This window comes from Phaseolus vulgaris, chromosome 10 (assembly GCF_051622355.1).
Source record: "Phaseolus vulgaris cultivar YP4 chromosome 10, ASM5162235v1, whole genome shotgun sequence".
NCBI classification, from domain to species: Eukaryota; Viridiplantae; Streptophyta; class Magnoliopsida; order Fabales; family Fabaceae; genus Phaseolus; species Phaseolus vulgaris.
Window position 1 is genome coordinate 13,324,317 of NC_143507.1, and position 21,232 is coordinate 13,345,548.

At 33.7% G+C, this 21,232-nt stretch overlaps 2 protein-coding genes across 2 annotated transcripts; both read left to right on the forward strand.

Moving 5' to 3' along the window:
* Positions 1-2,752: 2,752 nt before the first annotated feature.
* Positions 2,753-7,111, forward strand: LOC137819463 (putative disease resistance RPP13-like protein 1). Its single transcript, XM_068623319.2, has 2 exons — positions 2,753-6,701; positions 6,819-7,111. Exon 1 carries the CDS (start codon positions 2,871-2,873, stop codon positions 6,516-6,518), a length of 3,648 nt encoding a protein of 1,215 aa, XP_068479420.1. The 5' UTR covers positions 2,753-2,870; the 3' UTR covers positions 6,519-6,701; positions 6,819-7,111.
* A 4,089-nt stretch (positions 7,112-11,200) lies between these two features.
* Positions 11,201-13,396, forward strand: LOC137814471 (putative protein phosphatase 2C 74). The gene is made up of 5 exons (XM_068617243.1): positions 11,201-11,401; positions 12,038-12,370; positions 12,459-12,576; positions 12,810-13,033; positions 13,208-13,396. The coding sequence occupies exons 1-5, from the start codon at positions 11,201-11,203 to the stop codon at positions 13,394-13,396; spliced, it is 1,065 nt and encodes a 354-aa protein (XP_068473344.1).
* Positions 13,397-21,232: the final 7,836 nt, after the last annotated feature.

Sequence of the window (21,232 nt, forward strand, 5' to 3'; positions counted from 1 at the left end):
TTTATTGTTAAGAGCTTCTCTTGTCATTTTCTCCTGGGTTGGATCATATGCATCTCTAAAATTTAGTTCACAGTGTTACAATCTCATGCTAGAGATGCGTCACAGCATAAGCTTTACAGCAAATTGTATCAGTAGATGCATAGTCCTGCAAATAATATATTTACAAAAAATATCATTGCCAGGAAAACTGTAAGTAAAACACCTAGAGCTCATATTTTCATGTGCTTAAAGCTGAGCTTCAAGGCCAAATGGTGGAGGAAATGAGGACAAGGTCTGAAATGGCAGGGTGCTCCAGTTAAGGAAAGCGTGGAAAAAGGGAATAAGATTGATCCATTACACTGTCTGCAGCTTCATCTGAAAAATTTCCTTAATTATACTCAGCTTCATCGTTTCTTATTTTCCTTCACATTAGACTCGGCTTCATTGTTTCTTATTTTCCTTTACGTTAGACTCACTGCTTTTGACGCTTAATATCAGACTGGAGGGGTGGTTTTATCTGAGGTCATGAAGTTTACTGAGAAAAAAACATCAACTTCACTGAGAATTCATATGTATATATCATATGGATTCTATTAAAGAAAGTCATTGTAGTTTGAAAAACTTGGTGTAAAGGTAGACTAACACTCATTTTCTTTTATTCCCCTCAAACCATTTCCTGTCCGAAAAATTATATACAAATTTTATGTTTTCGTATGAAAATGCAAAAGTTGTCTTTGACTTCATGTTTGAAATCTGTTTTGAATTCTAAGAATAAAGACATTAATGATTTATAGTCTCAACGTTGTGAGGACAAAAGAAATTCTTAAGAATTTTTCTTTTGTTGTGATAGAGTGATTCAAGGAATTGGATTAAGTTGGCCAATTCCAGATTGAATTTCTCTACTTCAGAGTTTAATAGACTTGTACGTATGGTATCTCATAAAGATAAAAACTCACAAAACTATTATGATAAGATTTTGAATTGAAGGTGTCATGACTTTTTATATAATTTTAGGAAAAGATTTTGTTGACAGCCCAACAGTAAAAAACACATATACTTAACAATCATTTATAATAATATAATAATATTTTAAATTAAAAAATAATAATATAATTAAAATATTAATTTATTAAGGTGTAAAGTGTGTGTTTGTTACTATAGTGTTAATATATCAGCATCCACAAATTTATTATTGGCTTATATGTCCCAAATCTCCCCTATGTCTCACCGACACATTTTTGCTTTTGTTTATGCATTACAGATTCTCTCAAACATGTCCATTAATTAAGATATTTGTTTATACTTAAGCCCTTTACTTTTGCCTGTGTTGGTACTGCACTCAATTTCTTTGCTTCCTACCTTTTGTTCACAGCTCATACAAATTTAGTTATCTATTTGATCATACTTAAGTTTTCAACTTTCAAGTAGGACAAAACAAATATCAAACTTTCAATTAGCTATGAGAATATTTTTATCTATTTTTCATATTTTACTTGGAAGATAGTTAAGATATTTCAATGTGTAAACTAATTTAAGATTATTTTTTTTAATTTGCTTTGACAGGAACAGGCATAAGTTGTAGGTTTTAGGAATTACAAAGTTTAAAGGACAAAGTTGTTTCAGAGTTATAGAACATTTACTATATATTGACTATTACAAAATTCTTAACACTGTTTATTTATGGTTTTTCTCTGCTTTTACTGATACGAGCTTCATCTGTTTGTATGTTCAGGAGCGCTAACTTTTATTCATTTTGTATCCACCATTCAAGAGTAATGACAATCCTGGTTTTTCCAATCTTTCATTTCTCATCATGTCTCTTTAGGTAAGTTTCTTCCACTCACAATGCTTCCAACTTTGATTTTATAAGAAATTTTAAATATCCATGTGTATCTTATTTACTTGTCTGTTGGGGTATTCACAGTTCATTCAGATTTTTTTCAGCACTGACATCCTGGCTTTTATCATTTATCATTGCAAATTTGGATGTGACTTTTTACTGGAGATGAACAACATACTGAAGTTGTCACAAAATTTTACTTAATTTGGATGCTTCTCTTCTATCAGTACAAAGATGATATGATCAAATATTACTGGAAGAATTCAGAATACCAAATCTTGAAAGAAACTCATGACATTTGTTCCTTCAAAATAAGTAAATAACTTCCTGCCCTTTCATTTCACTTGAAGAAAATTTAACGCTCACATTAATCAATAAAATGATGAATAAAAAATAATAAGAAAGTGAAAATTGTACAAAGCATTTTTACAGCTAAATTAAGTCCTTGAAATTAATTGCTAGAAATGATAAACCATAAATCTAATGTCGAATTTGAAAAAACTCAAAAGCCGTCCCAGAAAGCATAATACAACTCATACAAAGTCATAATGTGGTTAAATAAATTTTTATACATTACAATTTATCTTTTAGACTGATTACCTCCACAAGGACCGTGCAAGATGATATCTTAAAGCAAATGGGCACACTATTGCGAAATCACTCAAAAGAGATAATGGATGCTTGATTTGAACATGAATTATGTAAGTTCTGTTTTTCCCATATCAGATTTAATTGCTGCCTCTCAGATCTTTAGTCAACTATGACCACATGTATTACATCATCAACCATACTTTACTGATGATGTCTTGATTCTCATTCATTGAATTTTTAATTAATATATCTATGCTGAATTTTCAAAAAGCATCCGACCATGAACCTTGAAAAGGACATACCAGTAGACTTTTTAACTAGGAATCTTTAATCTCAACCATCAAAATTATAAATACATAGTCAACGGCTTATTTTGATGGCAGCTACTGACGGAGAATAGAAAGCCCAAATCTGCTCACAAAAAACTCTTGTATTTGCTTTTTTGTTTGTTCATGAGATCATGGCTTTAGCCGTGGTAGGTGGTGCACTTCTCTCTGCTTTCCTTGACGTACTTTTTGAAAGACTAGCTTCCCCTGAGCTTGTCAACTTGATCCGTGGAAAGAAGCCTGACAAGTTGCTTCAAAAGGTGGAGAACCAGCTGATAGTTGTAAGAGTTATGCTTGCTGATGCTGAGAATCGACAAATCTCAGACTCCAATGTCAAAAAGTGGCTCGATGTTCTCAGAGATGTTGTCTACCAGGTTGACGACTTACTTGATGAAGTTTCTACTAAAGCTGCTACTCACCAGGAGGTAAGCAATTCCTTTTCTCACCGTTTCAAAAGGAAGAAGATTCTTAGAATTAATAAGTTGGAAGACATAGTTGAAAGATTAGATGACATTTTAAAACAAAAGGAGAGTCTTGATTTGAAGGACATTCCAGTGGAGAGACACCAGCCATGGAAAGCTCAGCCAACATCTCTGGAAGATGGATATGGTATGTACGGTAGGGATAAAGACAAGGAGGCCATAATGAAAATGGTGTTAGAGGACAGTGATGGTGAACAAGTGTCGGTGATCCCTATTGTAGGCATGGGCGGGGTTGGAAAAACCACTTTGGCCCGATCTGTGTACAACGATGGCAAATTGAAGCAGCAGATATTTGATTTAAAGTCATGGGTTTGTGTTTCTGATATCTTTGATATTGTGAAGGTCACAAAAACTATGATAGAAGAAATTACCCAAAAGCCTTGTAAATTGAGTGATCTAAATGCCCTTCAACTTTACTTGATGGACAAACTGAAAGGTAAGAGATTCCTCATTGTCTTGGATGATGTTTGGATAGAGGATTCTGAGAATTGGAGTAGTCTTACAAAACCATTTCTAAGTGGGATTAGGGGGAGTAAAGTTCTGGTGACAACCCGCAATGAAAATGTAGCGGCTGTAATCCCTTTTCAAGCTGTTAAAGTATATCATCTAAACACATTGTCAAATGAAGATTGTTGGTTGGTGTTTGCAAACCATGCCTTTCCTTCCCCAGAAGGCAGTGAGAATAGAGGAACTCTAGAAAAGATTGGAAAGGAGATTGTTAAAAAGTGTAATGGGTTGCCTTTAGCTGCACAGTCACTTGGAGGAATGTTGAGAAGAAAACACGCTATTAGGGATTGGAATAACGTACTTGAAAGTGACATTTGGGAACTTCCTGAAAGTCAGTGTAAAATTATTCCAGCACTCAGGATTAGTTATAATCATCTCCCTCCACATTTAAAACGGTGTTTTGTATATTGCTCACTGTATCCCAAGGATTATGAATTTAGAAAAGATGATCTGATACTGTTGTGGATGGCTGAAGATCTTGTAAAAGAATCAAAAAAAGGAAAGACATTAGAACAAGTTGGTCAGGAGTATTTTGATGATTTGGTTTCGAGATTGTTTTTTCAATCTTTTGGTGATTATTTTGTAATGCATGACCTGATGCATGATCTAGCAACATTCCTTGGCGGAGAATTCTATTTCAGAGCAGATGAACTTGGAAAAGAAACCAAAGTTGATAGAAAGACTCGTCATTTGTCGTTTACAAGATTCCGTGATCCAGTCTCGGATATCAAAGTTTTCGACACAGTAAAGTTTCCAAGAACTTTCTTGCCGATCTATTGTGAAGATTCTCAGTTCAACAACGAAAAGGCACCACTTATTATAGTGTCGAAGTTTAAGTACTTGAGAGTTTTATCATTTTGTGGTTTCCGAAGTCAGCTTGCTCTGCCTGATTCAACAGGTGAATTGATCCATTTGCGTTATTTAAATCTCTCTCATACAAGTATTAAAACACTACCGGAGTCATTGTGTAACTTGTATAATCTACAGACTTTGAAGTTGAGTTGGTGCTTCAATCTGACTAAGTTGCCTAGTGCCATGCAAAATCTTGCAAACTTGCGTCATCTTAAAATTCTTCAGACTTCCATAAAAGAGATGCCTAAAAGAATGGGGAAACTAAATCAATTACAGAGGTTGGACTTCTATATTGTGGGCAACCATAAAGAGAATAGCATCAAAGAACTGGGAGGACTTCCAAATCTCCATGGCTGGTTTTCTGTTAAGAAGTTAGAGAATGTAACAAAAGGTGAAGAAGCATCAGAGGCCAGGATAATGGATAAGAAGCACATCAATGATCTATCCTTGGAATGGTCTATGGGTAACGACAATAGCATCGACTTCAAAATTGAATTAGAAATACTGAGCAGGTTACAACCTCACCAAGACCTGAAATCGCTGTCAATATGCGGTTATAAAGGAACCAGATTTCCTGAATGGGTGGAAAGTTTTTCCTACCAAAATATAACATATCTGTATTTAAAAAATTATAACAACTGTTGCATGCTTCCTTCACTTGGGCAACTACCGTCTCTCAAGGACCTCCGTATTTCAGACATGAATTCGGTGAAGACTATTGATGCAGGCTTTTATAAGAAGGAAGATTGTTCATCTGTTAAGCCCTTTCCCTCCCTTCAATCTTTATACATTTATGATATGCCTTGTTGGGAGGTGTGGAGTTCCATCGATTCAGAAGCTTTTCCTGTGCTTAAGGATCTTCATATAAAGAACTGCCCCAAATTAATGGGAGATTTGCCAAATCACCTTCCTGCTCTGAAAACACTCAAGATTACAAATTGCGAGCTTCTTGTCTCTACCGTCCCAAGGGCTCCCACTCTTCCAACGTTAGAGACTAAAAGCAACAAAGTAGGGTTTCATGTGCTTCTTCTTTTTGTGGAACATATAGACATAGAAGGAAACCCAATGGTAGAGTCCATGATGGAGGCCATCGCTAACATCCAGCCTACTTGCCTCCAATCTTTAACATTAAGGAATTGTTCGTCAGCCGTATCGTTTCCAGGTGATCGTCTTCCTGCGTCGCTGAAAAGTCTGTATATCAGTGGTTTAAAGAAACTGAAGTTCCCCATGCAACACAAACACGAATTACTGGAATCACTGTCAATAAAGAATAGTTGTGATTCACTCACGTCTCTTCCACTGGTTACCTTTCCAAATCTTGTAAGTCTTAAAATCATCAACTGTGAAAGTATGAAATCTCTTTTGGTCGTAGGGTCAGAGTCGTTTAAGAGACTCAATTCTATTGATATTAGCTTCTGTCCCAACTTTGTATCGTTCCCGGGAGGATTGTCTGCGCCCAATTTGACTCGTTTCATTGTTTGTAACTGTGAGAAGTTGAAGTCATTGCCCGATCAGATGTCTACTCTTCTCCCAATGATGGAATATCTTGAGATATCAAACTGCCAACAGATTGAGACATTTCCAGGAGGGAGTATGGCACCTAACTTGAGAAGAGTTGTTATCAGTAATTGTGAGAAACTAGTGAGCCGTCAAGCATGGGTGTCTATGGACATGGTTACTACTGTCATTGTCAACGGTCCATGTGATAGCATCAAGTCCTTCCCAAAGGAGGGATTGCTGCCTCCCTCCCTTAAGTCTCTGCGTCTCTATAACTTCTCAAGTCTGGAGACGTTGAACTGCAAGGGCCTTCTCCATCTCACATCCCTGCAAAAATTGCACATTGAAAATTGTGAAAAGCTGGAGAATATCGGGGGAGAAAGGCTGCCGGTCTCTCTAATAAAATTAAGCATAAAGGAATGTCCCTTGCTGCAAAAGCGATGACACATTAATGGGCGTGAAATTTGGGCTAAAATGTGTCATGTCCGTGGGATAAAGATAGACGGTAAATGGATTTAAAGTAATTCTCCTTCTTTCAGTTACATCATCAACATCTAACCAAGTTATTGCATTCAATTAAACGTCTTGAATTGGCGTAATTGTTCGGTTTGACACTGGACTGGAATTGTAAGTGTTAACCAAGCCTAACATTTTGTGTATATATTTTATTGAGTATTCGTGTCATTTTAATTGAAACGTGCTTACTGCAGAAATGAATACTGGTCTTTTTCCTATTCTTTGCAGTTTGTGTGTGGTGAGTGCCAAGATTCTGCAGTTTGTTTTTGATGGAAGGATGAATGTATGAAACTATATCCAGCATGTGGAGGTTGTGGTTTCATCATTGTGGAAGGGTTTCATAATGTCCTCAAAAGACAGTTAAAAATTACTATATATTATGTTTGCGTTTGAAGGATGGAGAAGAATCTCACGTATGAAATGTGTCTATTTTACTTCAACTTAGAAATACATTAATGTACTACTGGTGGTTTAACACATTATTTCATAGCTCATACAACAGACTGCTGCAATAAACAATATATCTCTGCGTATTTACACGTGAAGAGCATACATAATATGTTTTTGGGCATATTATTAAGTTTACAGAGGGCACTTCTGAGTCTTATAATAGAATATTGTTATTATCAATTTAGGAGAAAAATAGATATGCTGAACCAATATGAAACGGTGAAGTTGAAACGAAGACAGCATAGGGATGGGTTTGGTTAAACAACTTTGGAATAAACATTCACAATTAATCACCTTTCAATCTATCAGTGTACATCCGGATAACCAATACAACATTATAGTGACAAATCATATAATCCAAAATAATAATAATAATCATAATAATAATAATAATATTAAAAGGGGAGTTCCTAGAATTATTATGGTATTCATATCTTTTAATAATACAAAAGAAGTATTATAACATATTGTACTCTTACATATTTTAGCGTTAGATAATTTATATTAGATATTCATTTTTGCTATTTTCTTGGTATTACTTCTCCTTCAAAGAAAACTAAATATAGAATCATCATAGCTTTTCTGGCTCTATACCCAATACAAGGCAGGATCATAACATTAAAAATCATCATAGACCATAAAGGTGTTGAACTGAAAACATTCATAAGAAATATTGAATCAAAGTTCTGAAAAAAGATTGAAATAGGAAAAAGACTTACAAAAACCATGGAAGATACTTGCTCAAGACGAAAATAGATTTTATAAGAGTTTCTTACAACAAGCTTCTAGTGAACTCTGTCTTAAGAGCTTCATTTATGTAGACATATTACAATACTTGTGACAAATAATTTTACATATTGTTTTGGCTCTTGTCTTGTCAAATATTGACATATGCTTCAGTTATTGTTTTGATTCTTTTTACTTTTTCTTGATGGTAGACAATGTCTTGGCATACTACGATTAATGGAGTCTTCAATAATACATGTCTTCATTGCAGAGATAAAGACTGGATGTATTGGCTTTGTTTGAGCCTTTTGAAGAAGTAGCTTTTTGAAGAGCTCTTTCAAACTCTTTTTTTTATGTTGTTAATGCTAAGGTTACCATTAGTTGTTGTTTCTCTGCTAAGAATAATGTGTCTTGTTTGAGTGTAGGTCTATCTTTTCTCCCTGAATTATTCTTTAACTATTCTTGGATCTTGTTCTTGCACACTAATTTATTGTTGAATTTTCTCCACCATTTGATCTTTATCTTTCTTGACAACATTTTTTATTTATACTCCTTCATATAGTTGTTCTAAAATATTATCCCAGGCTAATATCCAAGTAATAGCTTGAGAGGCTATAAAAGATATAAGTCTATATCCAGGTACAAATGTAGAATTTTGTCTAAAATACGAATGCACTTCATTTATTTCTATGGAAAATATTGAAGCTAATATTCAAAAATTAACAAACCTTTTTATAAACCATCTTGGAATCTTCAAAGATATTCCATTTTGAATCAAATAAACCACAAATGCTTTTCCGACTTAAAAAATATATAATATATTGGTCCATGCATCCATTTAATCATAATAACTATATTGTTGTAGATCAAACACCCGTGAAAACGATTTTTTTTATTAATTGTGGAGAGGTTGGTTCCACTCTTGGGGGGTCAGAACTTGAAGAATTTTTATTTTGGAAAACTGGATATTTCCTTCACCATTCCTATTATGAGATACTTCTATGAATTATGTACCCACCAATATGAACTCAGAAGGTTTTGGTTTTGCATATATCTATTGGCAAATAATGGAAGTCTTGGGAAAGTAGGTTTCAGCTATTTGTCTTGGGTCTGGAGTTATCCATGTTTTTTCTAATATTAGTATTGGCATACTTTTGGATTTCTCTAAATATTCATCTGAGGGTATTAATCTTGGGAAACCTGCTGGAACAGGAGTTTTCCTAGTAAAATCTTTTGGGCTTATTAATACATTTTGATAGTATAGTGGGGTGAATCTATTTGAACGTATTAAGAGTTTTGATGATTGAGGAGTTTTTATGATGTATGCCAAAGTAGAGGTTAGTTTGATGGTGCTGATGGCCTTAAAGATAATGAACAGGATGATCTTAATGATATTGATGAAGAAACTTTTATTTAATCTACGAGGGGAACCATATATTGAGCTTTATTTATTAGATGCTTTATTTGATCCCAGTGGGAGCTTTATTCATTGAATTAGATGCTTTATTTGATCCTAGTGGGGGACTATAATCATATTTCCCAGTTGGCTTGACACTCATATTGAAGCCTGTAAAACTTCTCTGGTTAAAAAATTTGGCAAAGAATTATATTTCCCTTTAATATGTTCTATTTCAAAATCAAAAAAGGATAATAAAGTTTGCCATCTTGCGAAAATATGTTTAGAAACCAAATTTTGAACATCTTTATTTTAAAACACTTTGAGATGCTTTATAATCAGTATAAATTAATTTTTTTATTAAATAAATCATCTTGAAATTTTTGTAAACACAACTATTGAAACTATTAACTACTTGCTCTTTTGATTTTTCTGAAAGCTTTTGTTTCCCAGGTCCTAAATTAGAGGCATCTGTTTCTACAATAAGAAAGGCTTCGGGATCAGATATTCCTAAACAAGGTAGTTTTTAATTATTTCTTTTATTTGCTTTTTGTCTTTGGTCATATCATCATTATAGGATGGAAGGTTTTTTCTTAATCTTGCATATAAAGGGACACAAATTATTATAATATTAGGAATAAAATCTACTATATAATTTAAACATCCTAAAAATTGCAGCTGTTGTTTTTCTTTTATCTTTTGGAAATTTATTTATAAATTCTAATGATACGCGTTCCATGTAGTTGAGGTACTCGGAAATGGGGTGTATAAGCTGGAGACTTTGAAAGGAGGAGTCATCCCACGAAGGTGGAACGTGGCGAATCTCAAGTTTTACTTTAGTTAAAATATTTAGTTTTTTATGCTTTTCTTTTGAACAATATGTTGTTTAAGGTGATGCTCTTTTTCCCTTAAATGAGTTTTTCAACGAGGTCATCTAATGATAAATTTGTTCTCAAAAGATGGAGCATTAGTTTTGATTGATTAGTGTTGATGTACGTGATATGATCTAACTCGACGTAAGTATGTCTACCCGAGCATAGACGCCCTGTGAGATTAGAAAATATAATTTTGATAAATAATGTACTTCAAATTTTAAAATTTTAAATTACATTTATATTTATTGTTAATAATACATGCATTTTAGATTGGAATATTTGTAATTAAAATTCTCAATAAAAAATGTACAGTTATTATTTTACATTTATTATGTTATTAATATTTTGTTAAAGATGTTTATCAAAATTATATTAGCTTATTTATTAAAATATTATCAGAAAAGAAAAAATTACAAGGATTTTGGGTTAAAGTAGTCAGAAATAAATAATTAAATTCAGTTATACTGGTTTTAATTATTTAAAAGTTATTATAACTAACTTCTTTAAATAATGAATTTTTTAAAATATCATAATTTTTGAAACTTGATAATAGTTCGAGTTGAATTAATTACTAAAAATATTTATTTTATAAAAAAAATAAGCATGATTGATTAATATAGTAAATATTATTAAACTGGGTAGAAAACTTTTTTCATATAACACAAAAAATCATAAAAAAATACTATTTTCTCCTTTATAAAACAAATTATGCATCACAGGAGTTTACTTAGTAGTTGTAACTCGTAAATGAAAGAAAATGTTTTCTTTCGTTACTAGTCAGTTCGGATATGTAACCTTACTCACAAAAACAACTAAACAACTAAATATAGTTGTCAAATTATCTTTCAAATCCATATTATCCACAAATAAAGACAATAGAATGGATAGATTAAGATGATGTCGTTCTAAATTAGAATTGAGACAGTTCAAGTAATCAACTCATAATCCAAATTAAGTTCGTTGTGACAACTTAATACAAAATTTACAGATAAACTACTAAGGATAAAAGGCAAAACACCAACAAGTTTTTTTTTCATCCTTTGTTCTAAAGAAAACGAAAACAACCTTCCTTGCATGCAACTTTCCTTCACTTGTTTTCTCTGCAAATCTGTGGCACTCTTTATATTTTGGAAATTGTTGTTGTGCATCTGAGATATATTATTATGGGAGGGTGTTGCAGTTGCTCTGGTTCATTTGTAGACAAGGTATATGATTTGGAATGTTCATGTAAGCATTACATTGATTATGGTGCATGTAAACATGGTGGGGCAGGGGTCATGTTAAGAGGGTCCTCTGAGTTTGTATCCATGTTCAGCCAAAAGGGTTCAAAAGAAGTTAATCAAGATGCATTGACTGTTTGGAAGGTAAGATTATTCATGTTTATGTCTGCAATTTGGCTTCATTTTATATTTTCTTTTCAATCAATCTTGCTGGAATTGTTTTCTTTAGAGTCCTTAAGGTTGGTAATTACATTTTACAAGGTGAAATTGTAGATATAAAATTAACTTATGATGGTTTTCAAATCATTGAGTTCTTCACATATATGGTTTCTCTCCCCTCAATCATAGTTTTCTTTTTTTAGCTTGGCTTTTGTTTCATTTTATTACCGTGTTTGCTATTTGTCAAAGTATAGAAAAATTTTAAGTCTATTTATAAACAGTTTTATTTCAAAACTTTATATTAAAAAATGCTGATTTTAGTTCTTACAAATATACAGTTTAATTTCTTTTAATCCGTAAAACAAAAGACAAACGATCAAAATAATATATAAAGATTAAAAAGTAAAAATTAGAAAAATGGTTAATATAGGAACTATAATATTTGTAAGTAATTAATTATTAAAACGCAAAGCTCTATGTTTGGTTTGTAGCATTCATTGGCATCTTTTACTATATGATTGAACAGTGAATTTATCTTATGATTTTGATTAATTGAAACATAATGGTTCTTAGTGAATGAATTCATGGCTTGGATTAATGTTTAATGTGATACGTTATCAGGACTTCACTGGAAAAAAGGACACGATCTTTTGTGGCGTGTTTGACGGTCATGGTCCTCTAGGACACAAGTTTGCACGGTCTTTACGTGAAAAACTACCCTCAAAACTCTCAGCATCAATTAAACAGTCACAACAAAAGGTTGTCAAACATACTAATGATACAGATGGAAGTAGTCATAGTAATGTCTATGTTGAGGATGACCAAAACATGTCCTTTTCTTCATGGGAGGGAAGCTTTACGAGGTGCTTCAATGAAATGGATGAAGAGCTTATTAAGAACATAGACTCTAAAGGATTTGGTGGCGGTAGCACTGCTGTAACTGTTATCAAACAGGTACAATTAGACCATTATCTCCTTGTCAAATGTTGCCTTTGCAAGGATGTTATAATTAACCACATTCTTTCCACCCTTTAAATTTCAGGGTGACCAATTAATAATTGGCAATTTGGGGGATTCTCGTGCAGTTCTTTGCAGAAGAGCACATGACAACCATCTTGTTCCTGTTCAACTTACTGTTGACTTGACCCCAAATATTCCAAGTAAGTCTTGGTATTAACTGTTAATCTTAGTTTCTAATCTTAAAACCTCTTGGATTGGTTAATTGGTTTAGTTAAAAGCTTATTTCATTGAGAACTTGTCAAATCAAATGAGAGCTTATTTATAACTTGATTGTATAACTTAGTGAAATAAGCTAAAACAAGTTATTTTCATAAGGCACTCTTCCAAATGTTCCTATGTCTAACTTGCTTTTCTTCTTCAATGTCACTATCAGGTGAAGCTTTAAGAATCATCAATTGCGGAGGTAGTATTTTTTCTTTAAAAGAACAACCAAGTGTAAAGAGAATATGGAGGCCACAAGGGGCTCGCCCTGGACTCGCTATGGCAAGAGCCTTCGGAAACTTTTGCCTAAAAGATTACGGTCTCATCGCAGTTCCCGATGTATCATACAGAAAACTCACCGAGCAGGATGAGTTTGTGGTTTTGGCTTCTGATGGGGTACGCATTTTCATATCAATATCTCAATCATTTGATCAAATAGTGCAAGAAAATAAATAATCAAGGGAAAATGAATTAAACTACTCAGTTTCCACACATGCATGTTTAGTTCCACAACCAATTATTTCCCCAAATTTATCTCAATCAAAAAGGTCTAAATTTTCTTTCTTACAGGTATGGGATGTGCTAACAAACAGTGAAGTGATAAACATAGTTGCTTCAGCACCAAAAAGGTCCATGGCAGCTAATTTGTTAGTGAACCATGCAATTAAAGCTTGGAGACGTAAATATGGTTCCAAGGTTGATGATTGTACAGCTATATGCTTGTTCTTGAAGGATCAGACTGTTTGGACCCAATCCTGATCCAATGTGAGTGGGAACAATAACATCCCTCTGAAGCAACTGTATTGGTCATTTTCTATCAACAAAGAATTAATAGCATATGATGAGAATCTACCCTGCATCTACTTTTGATGGCCCCTTGCTGTAACCCAACGATCTTCACCTGCAGCCAAGCAGCAGCTCCACCATACAAAAACCAGCACCCAGCATTGGCTGCGCATCAGATGTGAACAAGGCTCCAAACAAAGGTAGTTCAGCCCCTTCGGATATGAAAATCATCTGATATAATTTAACACTATAGACAGCCGCTCCAGATATCATTCAAGTAATCCAGAGACAATCTGGTTTGAAAGCACCCTACCTCTTCATGACAAAAACCAGAGAACACCTCTCCAGACAGCAGCATTATACCATAAAAGAAAACCCCCTTGGAGCTTGTTTGGTAGGCCATATAAGACCCTTGAACATGTTTTAGGAACCACACTGAAGCATCACAAATAGAGGTCATCACAACTGCATTGGTCATAATCTAGACATATAAATACGGAATGTGACTAAGTGTAAATGGCAAGAGAAGTTTTAGAATCAAAAGGAAGAATGTGAAGCTCTTGTAGGGGTTATCTATATTCAATTTTGAATCATAGATAGCAATTTGAAGCTGATAACTAACTCAGCAACAACTGTACAAATCAAAATGTATAATGTTATAGGGGGGGACTAGTGCAACTAACAAGGTAACAATAGCATAGCCAGAAGGTTTTGTTTGCACATAAACCCAGAAGAAAGCAATTATTTCAGCCTTCTAATTCTGGTGTGATTTCATGTAATGCAAGACTTTTCTTTTATCAGCCTAATAAGATGAACTTATTGTAACACTTTTTTTTCTGGCTTTGAGTACTATAAAATGTTCATTGAAGAACTATGCAGACCTACTGTTCTATTTATGTTCAATTCTTTCCCAGTGTGATGTTTAACTCTTCCCCAACTGACAATAGAATTAAAGGATTTTATGATTCTACACGTACCAACTAAATTATAGTTATAATAGTTTTCTGATCATTCAGAGGGGTTATATAGTTATTGAGCATAATCAAAGATTAAGGTTAAACACAAGTACAAGGTTAAAGACAAAAGTTATTTTTGAACAATGCTTCTAAATGTTATATCTTCATAAACTATATGCACATGCTGGTGTCAGAAAGTCATTGGAAAATACTAAATCCACCCAAAAGAGTTTCGGAGGTATACTTGGAAGCCCTGATGTGATTCACTTTGACTTTTATATATATATATATATATATATATATATATATATATATATACTTACCTAATTGTGTATTTTCGTTATTTTCGTTATTATTTTCCGAGGACATAATTGTGTATTTTCGTTATTATTAATGAAAGAGTTTATCTAACAAGGAAAAAACTAAGAATTATGAACTTTATGGGCGCTTTATTTTTCTTTTCAGTCTCCTTCACATAAACCACAAACAAACAATACAGTAATTGATTTTATCAGTAAAGCATGCAAAATTTTGAATAAAAATGAGTTAAGTAAAAAACATTAATTAATAATGAATGGGAATAATTCTAGGAACAATATATGTGCTATATACATGTATGTATTAATAATATTAAGACAAATGTTTGTGATTTGCCAATCTTTATACTTTCTCAACATAAACCAAAAAAATCATGTATGCTGCTCTAAAATATCAACAAATTTTAACCAATTTTACTTTATTTAATGATAGTATTGTTAAAATAATTTGTATTTAGTTTAAGATTGAATTTTTAATATTTTTAATTTCATAACGAGTTTCAACATATGATAATTTAAGGAAAGATATTTTCAAATAGAATTATAAAATTAAGTGTTAATTAAGTTTATTAATTAGCGTAAAAAGGTTTTTCTTACGTCTAAGATAGGAGAGTGTATTTCTTGACCTTCAATTTCTAACAATCATTGACACATCAATTTGTATAGTTTGAACAAATCAATTTTTGTGACAAATAGCAGTTCTCTAAATTTTCTTCTGCGCGTCTTATTGGACTTTAGCGTATCCCTGTTTCTTCCTGCACCTCCACATGTTCTTGTGCACCCCATGATAAATTTGAAAATACAATTTTTTCCTTCAATGAAAAATAAAACCCTGGAATCCTAGACAAATTTTCACCTTCTTCATTCTTTCTAGTTTTCTGAGCGGCGCAGCCCCAAGCAACCCACATCCATTTGAGCTTATTGAAGATTTTTTTGGTGGTTCTATGTGTGAAAAATATTAATTTTTGAGTTATATATTACTGTTCTTGTTTACTGGTTTGTCATTGTGTCTTTTGTCGTTTTATTTTTCGTATTTTGTAAACCTTCTAGATTATATGTGGGAAACCATTTTGTAATCCAAAATTGTTTGTCTGGTTTGCACAAACCAAAAGTAATTCTTCAAAAATATATATTTAGGATTATATAAACTGAAAGGTACTTCAGGGTCCAGTATTAACTTGTAATTTATGTAATCTAGAATATATTTTGTTGAAAAATTACTTCCAAATCTGGTATTAGGTTCTGATTTGTGTAATTTGGAATGTATTTTGTATAAAAAAAATTACTTCTAAATACCTACTTGTGTAGAAGGAGAGGGGGCACCCAGGTAACACAATTTGGTGACGTATCGGTATCAATTGGTTGTATGTTGACTATCTTCAAGCTTCCTTCTTTCCTTTTTGGACTCAGGCGGGTGGGGGTACATGCGATTGTACTCCAACGCTCAAGTCAGTACTGGTATTTTGGATGTATTCTTGCATAATGAAAAACGTATCTTACACCTTTGCGGAGGTTCTATTTATAGTGTTAGTTATGGTCTTTCACTGTGATGAGTTGGATATCAGTTAACTGATATGCATCGTGGTCCCTAATTAATGGGGAGGTATATTGGTATTTAGGAATACTTGCAACGTCTTTCAGTTAATTAGTATTTAACTGATTTTGCGGAGATGTTTCCCACATGTTTCAGATATAATTATGGCTCATTAAATGCTATTGTAACGACAATTACACTCACTTAATGCGAGACTTTAGGTGCTCATTCACTCGGTCGGCTGGTGACTATGTCCCATTCAGTGTCGTCTGGTACCGACCGATACAAAATATATCATGTAATCCAGAATATATCTTTGTCTTACGAATTACCTAATCCAGAATGTCCTCCTTTCGATTTTGGTTATGAATTCGGGATTGTCCAATCCAAAAGTTATCCCACCCTTTTAATTAATTTCAGATTGTGTAATCCAAATTCTCTAAATTACACAATACACATAGCCTACAACCTCCGCAATCATAACTTTAAACATTTAACTTCTTTATGTAAAGGTATTTCTTGAGTTATAAAAGTAATGGGGTGTCCAGTAACATATGGAGGTGCAGGAAGACGCAGTCATCCCTCAAAACCTCCTTTTCAATGTTAGTTAAAAAAGCCATTCCTCCTAAAAAAAAGTAGCTTGAACTACTTTAACATTATTTTAAGAGAAAAAATTATTCTCATCGGCTGACCTGGATCGGACCTTGGTGGTGGACTCCAGGCTGAATTTTCTTTTTTGTTGTTGCTAATTTGGGATGTTAATAATTCATAGTGAGTGGAGCTCTATCTGTTGACAAGACTCCGACAATCAAGTCAGCGAGAGCATATAAGTATGAGTATCTCAATATAGAGTATAATTATGGGTGTAGTATCACCAAATTTAAACTTACCTTTATTTAGGGTCTTGAGGCCCTTTTATAGATTCATATATCTTATTTCAGGAGTTAATAAACATAAAAATATTATGTTAATATATCCCCTTTATTTTAGGGGTGCAGGTAGAACATTATCTCTAACTGTTTATTTTCATTGAATCTCAGAGTAATATCTGTGTCTAGCTAATTCGGTTATTCCTTCTGTTGTTTTTACTTTAATTATCTTTTTTAATATGGGCTGCCAGTTGTTTGGGTCGACTTCTTGATATACCATTGAGCTTACCATTATCTTAGGTAGAGCTAACTATTTTTCCCTTATAGACCTAACCAGCCAGGATATCATGCTTAAGTGCTCGGGTCGGACCCCGAGCACGTTCGACCAGTACACAGCTCCCCAGCCTCAAGCCGAGCATGGCGAAGTGAAGAGGCTTACCTGCACCTGCTTTGACAAGATATTTTTCTTAAAGGGTAGCTGGTACACAACTTTTGAAGCGCCTCTTGAAGGGACGTCTTCACCATACTGATTATGGTGTGTACACATGTCATGCCATCAAGAGTAGGGAGAACATGTCGTTTTAACTTCCCCTTTTCGAAAAATAAAAAACTTTCCCTCTTTGAAACCGTACTTTCACCATTTACGCAAGATTTATCAAAGCAAAAACAAACTCTTTCTCCCTTCCACTGTGCCACCTTGCCCCGTTATGAATCACCGAAAAAAGGTATGCTTTCACCAACAAAACCTTTTTGAGTGGTGGTAGTTATCGTTTGCTATTGATTTTGATTGGACAATGCACGTTACCATTCTTCAATTAGCTTATATCATATATGCATTTTCTGAACTGTGCTTCACATTTTATTTCTGTTCATGCCTTACTTGCCTCCAAAGATGGACTACAGCTCTGCTTACCCCTGGGCCAAAAAAGAACTGCTTAAAGAACAATGCCTAGTCGCAAGTCGAGTCGTTATCGGGTTGCCCCCTTCCGGGTCAGCCGAATCGCTCGTTGCTTTAGCATTACTTAACCTGTACCATTGGTTAGCTTGATATGTGTTTGATTTTGTTGAGGCGATATATTGGCATCGATATCACTAGGGTAGTTCGAACTCAGGTTTGGCTGAGCGATGATTATAACGATACATAGAAGGTGCTCATCCCCAAGTTAGTTTGACCCTACAGTCTGGCTAATCAGTGGGTAACTATAATTATTTCGAGTTAAGCCAAGCTTATGGTGCGGCTAATCGGGGTAACTGCAATTGTTTCGAGTTAGGCCGACTTAGGGTGCGGCTAATCAGAGTAACTGTAATTGTTCCGAGTTAAGTCGACCTTAGGATGCGACTAATCGGGGTAACTATATTTTTTCTGAGTTAGGTCGACCTCAGGGTGCGTCTAATCGGAGTAACTGTATTTGCTCCGAGTTACACCGACCTTAGGATTCGGCTAATCAGAGTAACTGAATCTATTATGAGTTAGGTCGACCTTACGGTGCAACTAATCGGAGTAATTGCATATGTTCTGAGTTAGGCCTACTTTAGGGTGTGGCTAACCGGAGTAACTGTATTTGTTCTGAGTTAAGCTGACCTTAGGGTGTGGCTAATCAGAGTAACTGTATCTACTCCGAGTTAGGTCGTCTTATGGGTGCGGCTAATCAAAGTAATTGTAATTATTCTAAGTTAGGCGACCTTAGGGTGCGGCTAATCGGAGTAACTGTATTTGCTACGAGTTACGCCGACCTTAGGATTTGGCTAATCGGGGTAATTGCATTTGTTTTGAGTTAGGACGACCTTAGGATGGGACTAATCAGAGTAACTGTATCTGTTCTGAGTTAGGCCGACCTTAGGGTGCGCCTAATCGAAGTAACTGTATTTGTTCCGAGTTAGGCCGACCTCAGAGTGTGGCTAATCAGAGTAACTGTATCTACTCCGAGTTAGCCCATGTTGTGGGTGCGGCTAAACGGAGTAATTGTAACTGCTCCAAGTTAGGTCGTCTTTTGGGTGCGGCTAATCGTTGTAACTGTAATTGTTCTGAGTTAGGTCGTCTTATGGGTGTGGCTAATCTGGATAACTGTAATTGTTCTGAGTTAGGCCGTCTTATGGGTGCGACTAATCGGGGTAACTATAATTGTTCCGAGTTAGGCCGTCTTATGGTTTCAGCTAATCGAGGTAACTGTAATTGTTCTGAGTTAGGCCGTCTTATGGGTGCGGCTAATCAGAGTAACTGTAGTTGTTCCGAGTTAGGCCGGCTAATCGGAGTAACTGTAATTGTTCCAATTTAGGTCGTCTTACGGGTGCGGCTAATCGGAGTAACTGTAATTGTTCCGAGTTAGGTCGTCTTACAGGTGCGGCTAATCAGAGTAACTGTATCTGTTTCGAGTTAGGTCGTCTTACAAGTGCGGCTAATCGGAGTAACAGTAACTGTTCCGAGTTAGGTCATCTTACGAGTGCGACTAATCGGAGTAACTGTAACTGTTTGGAGTTAGGTCATCTTAGGGTGTGGCTAATCGGGGTAAATGTAACCATGTGTAGATTTCCAAAAAAAATATTTTAGGGTGACCTCATCAAAAGACCCCCTTTAGGGGTAAAATAGTGTTGCCAAAGGAAACAAGGAAACGTTAAAATGTCTAAAAACACACTATAAATAAATTTCTTAACTGAAGAGAGGTGGGTCATCAATGGACGCACTTAAATACCAAGTCTTTCCTTACTAGAACTTTCCTAGACATGTACTTTTACACTACTACACTCTATATCTAGTACAAGAATAATTTCTCTCATGTGAGAGATCATGATAACAATTATATTTGTTATCTTCATAATAATATCATAATAGACTTAAATGATAATTAATCATTTATGTTATCTTCAAAATAACACGATAACAAATTTACATATATCTGAGATTTTCATAATAATATTTTAACATATTTAAATAATAATAATTATATGTTTTATCTTAATAATAATATCACAACAAACTTAAAAGATAACAATCATTTATGTTATCTGCAAGATAACATGATAACGAATTTAAATATATACGTGGTTTTCATAATAATATGATAACAAATTTAAATAATAACAATTATATTTGTTATCTTCAAAATAATATCATAACAGACTCAAAATATAATAATCATTTATGTTATCTTAAGAATAAGATGATAACAAATTTAAATATACATGTGATTTTCATAATAATATGATGACATATTTAAATAATAACAATTACATTTCCTATCTTCAGAATAATATTACAACATACTTAAATGGTAACAATCATTTATGTTATCTTCATCATAATATGATAACAAATTTAAATAATAACAATTATATTTGTTATCTTCTGAATAATATGACAACAAATTTAAATGATAATTAATCATTTATATTATCTTCAAAATAACATGATAACATATTCAAATACAATTATATTTGTTATCTTCACAATGATATCACAACAAACTTAAATAATGTTATCTTCAGAATAATGTGATAACAGATTTAAATACTAACAATTATATTTGTCATCTTCAGAATAATATCACAACATATTTAAATGATAATTAATCATTTATGTTATCTTCACTATGATATCACTACATACTTAAATGATAATAATAAGTTATGTTATCTTCAAAATAATATGATAACAAATATAAATAATAACAATTATATTTTTTATCAACAGATTTAAATGATAGTTAGCGAGATCAGTTCCATCTGTTAACAAGATTCTGACGATCAAGTCAATAAGAGCATATAAGTATGAGTATCTCAATATAGAGTATTTGTATGGGTGTAGTAGTATCGCCAGATTGAAACTTACCTTGGTTCAAGGTCTTGAGGCCATTTTATAGCATTCGCAGATCTCCCTTTAGGAGTTAATAAACATAAAAATATTTGTGCCTAGCTAATTCAATTATTCCTTTTGTTATTTTTACTTTAATTATCTTTTTAATATTGACTACCCGTTGTTTGGGCTGACTTCTTGACATATTATCGGGCTTACCATTATCTTGGACCGAGCTAAGTATTTTGCCCTTATAGACCTCACCAGTCAGGTTACCACGCTTAAGTGCTCGGGTGAGTCCCTGAACACGTCCACAACCAATCAGTACAAAAGTAATTCACAA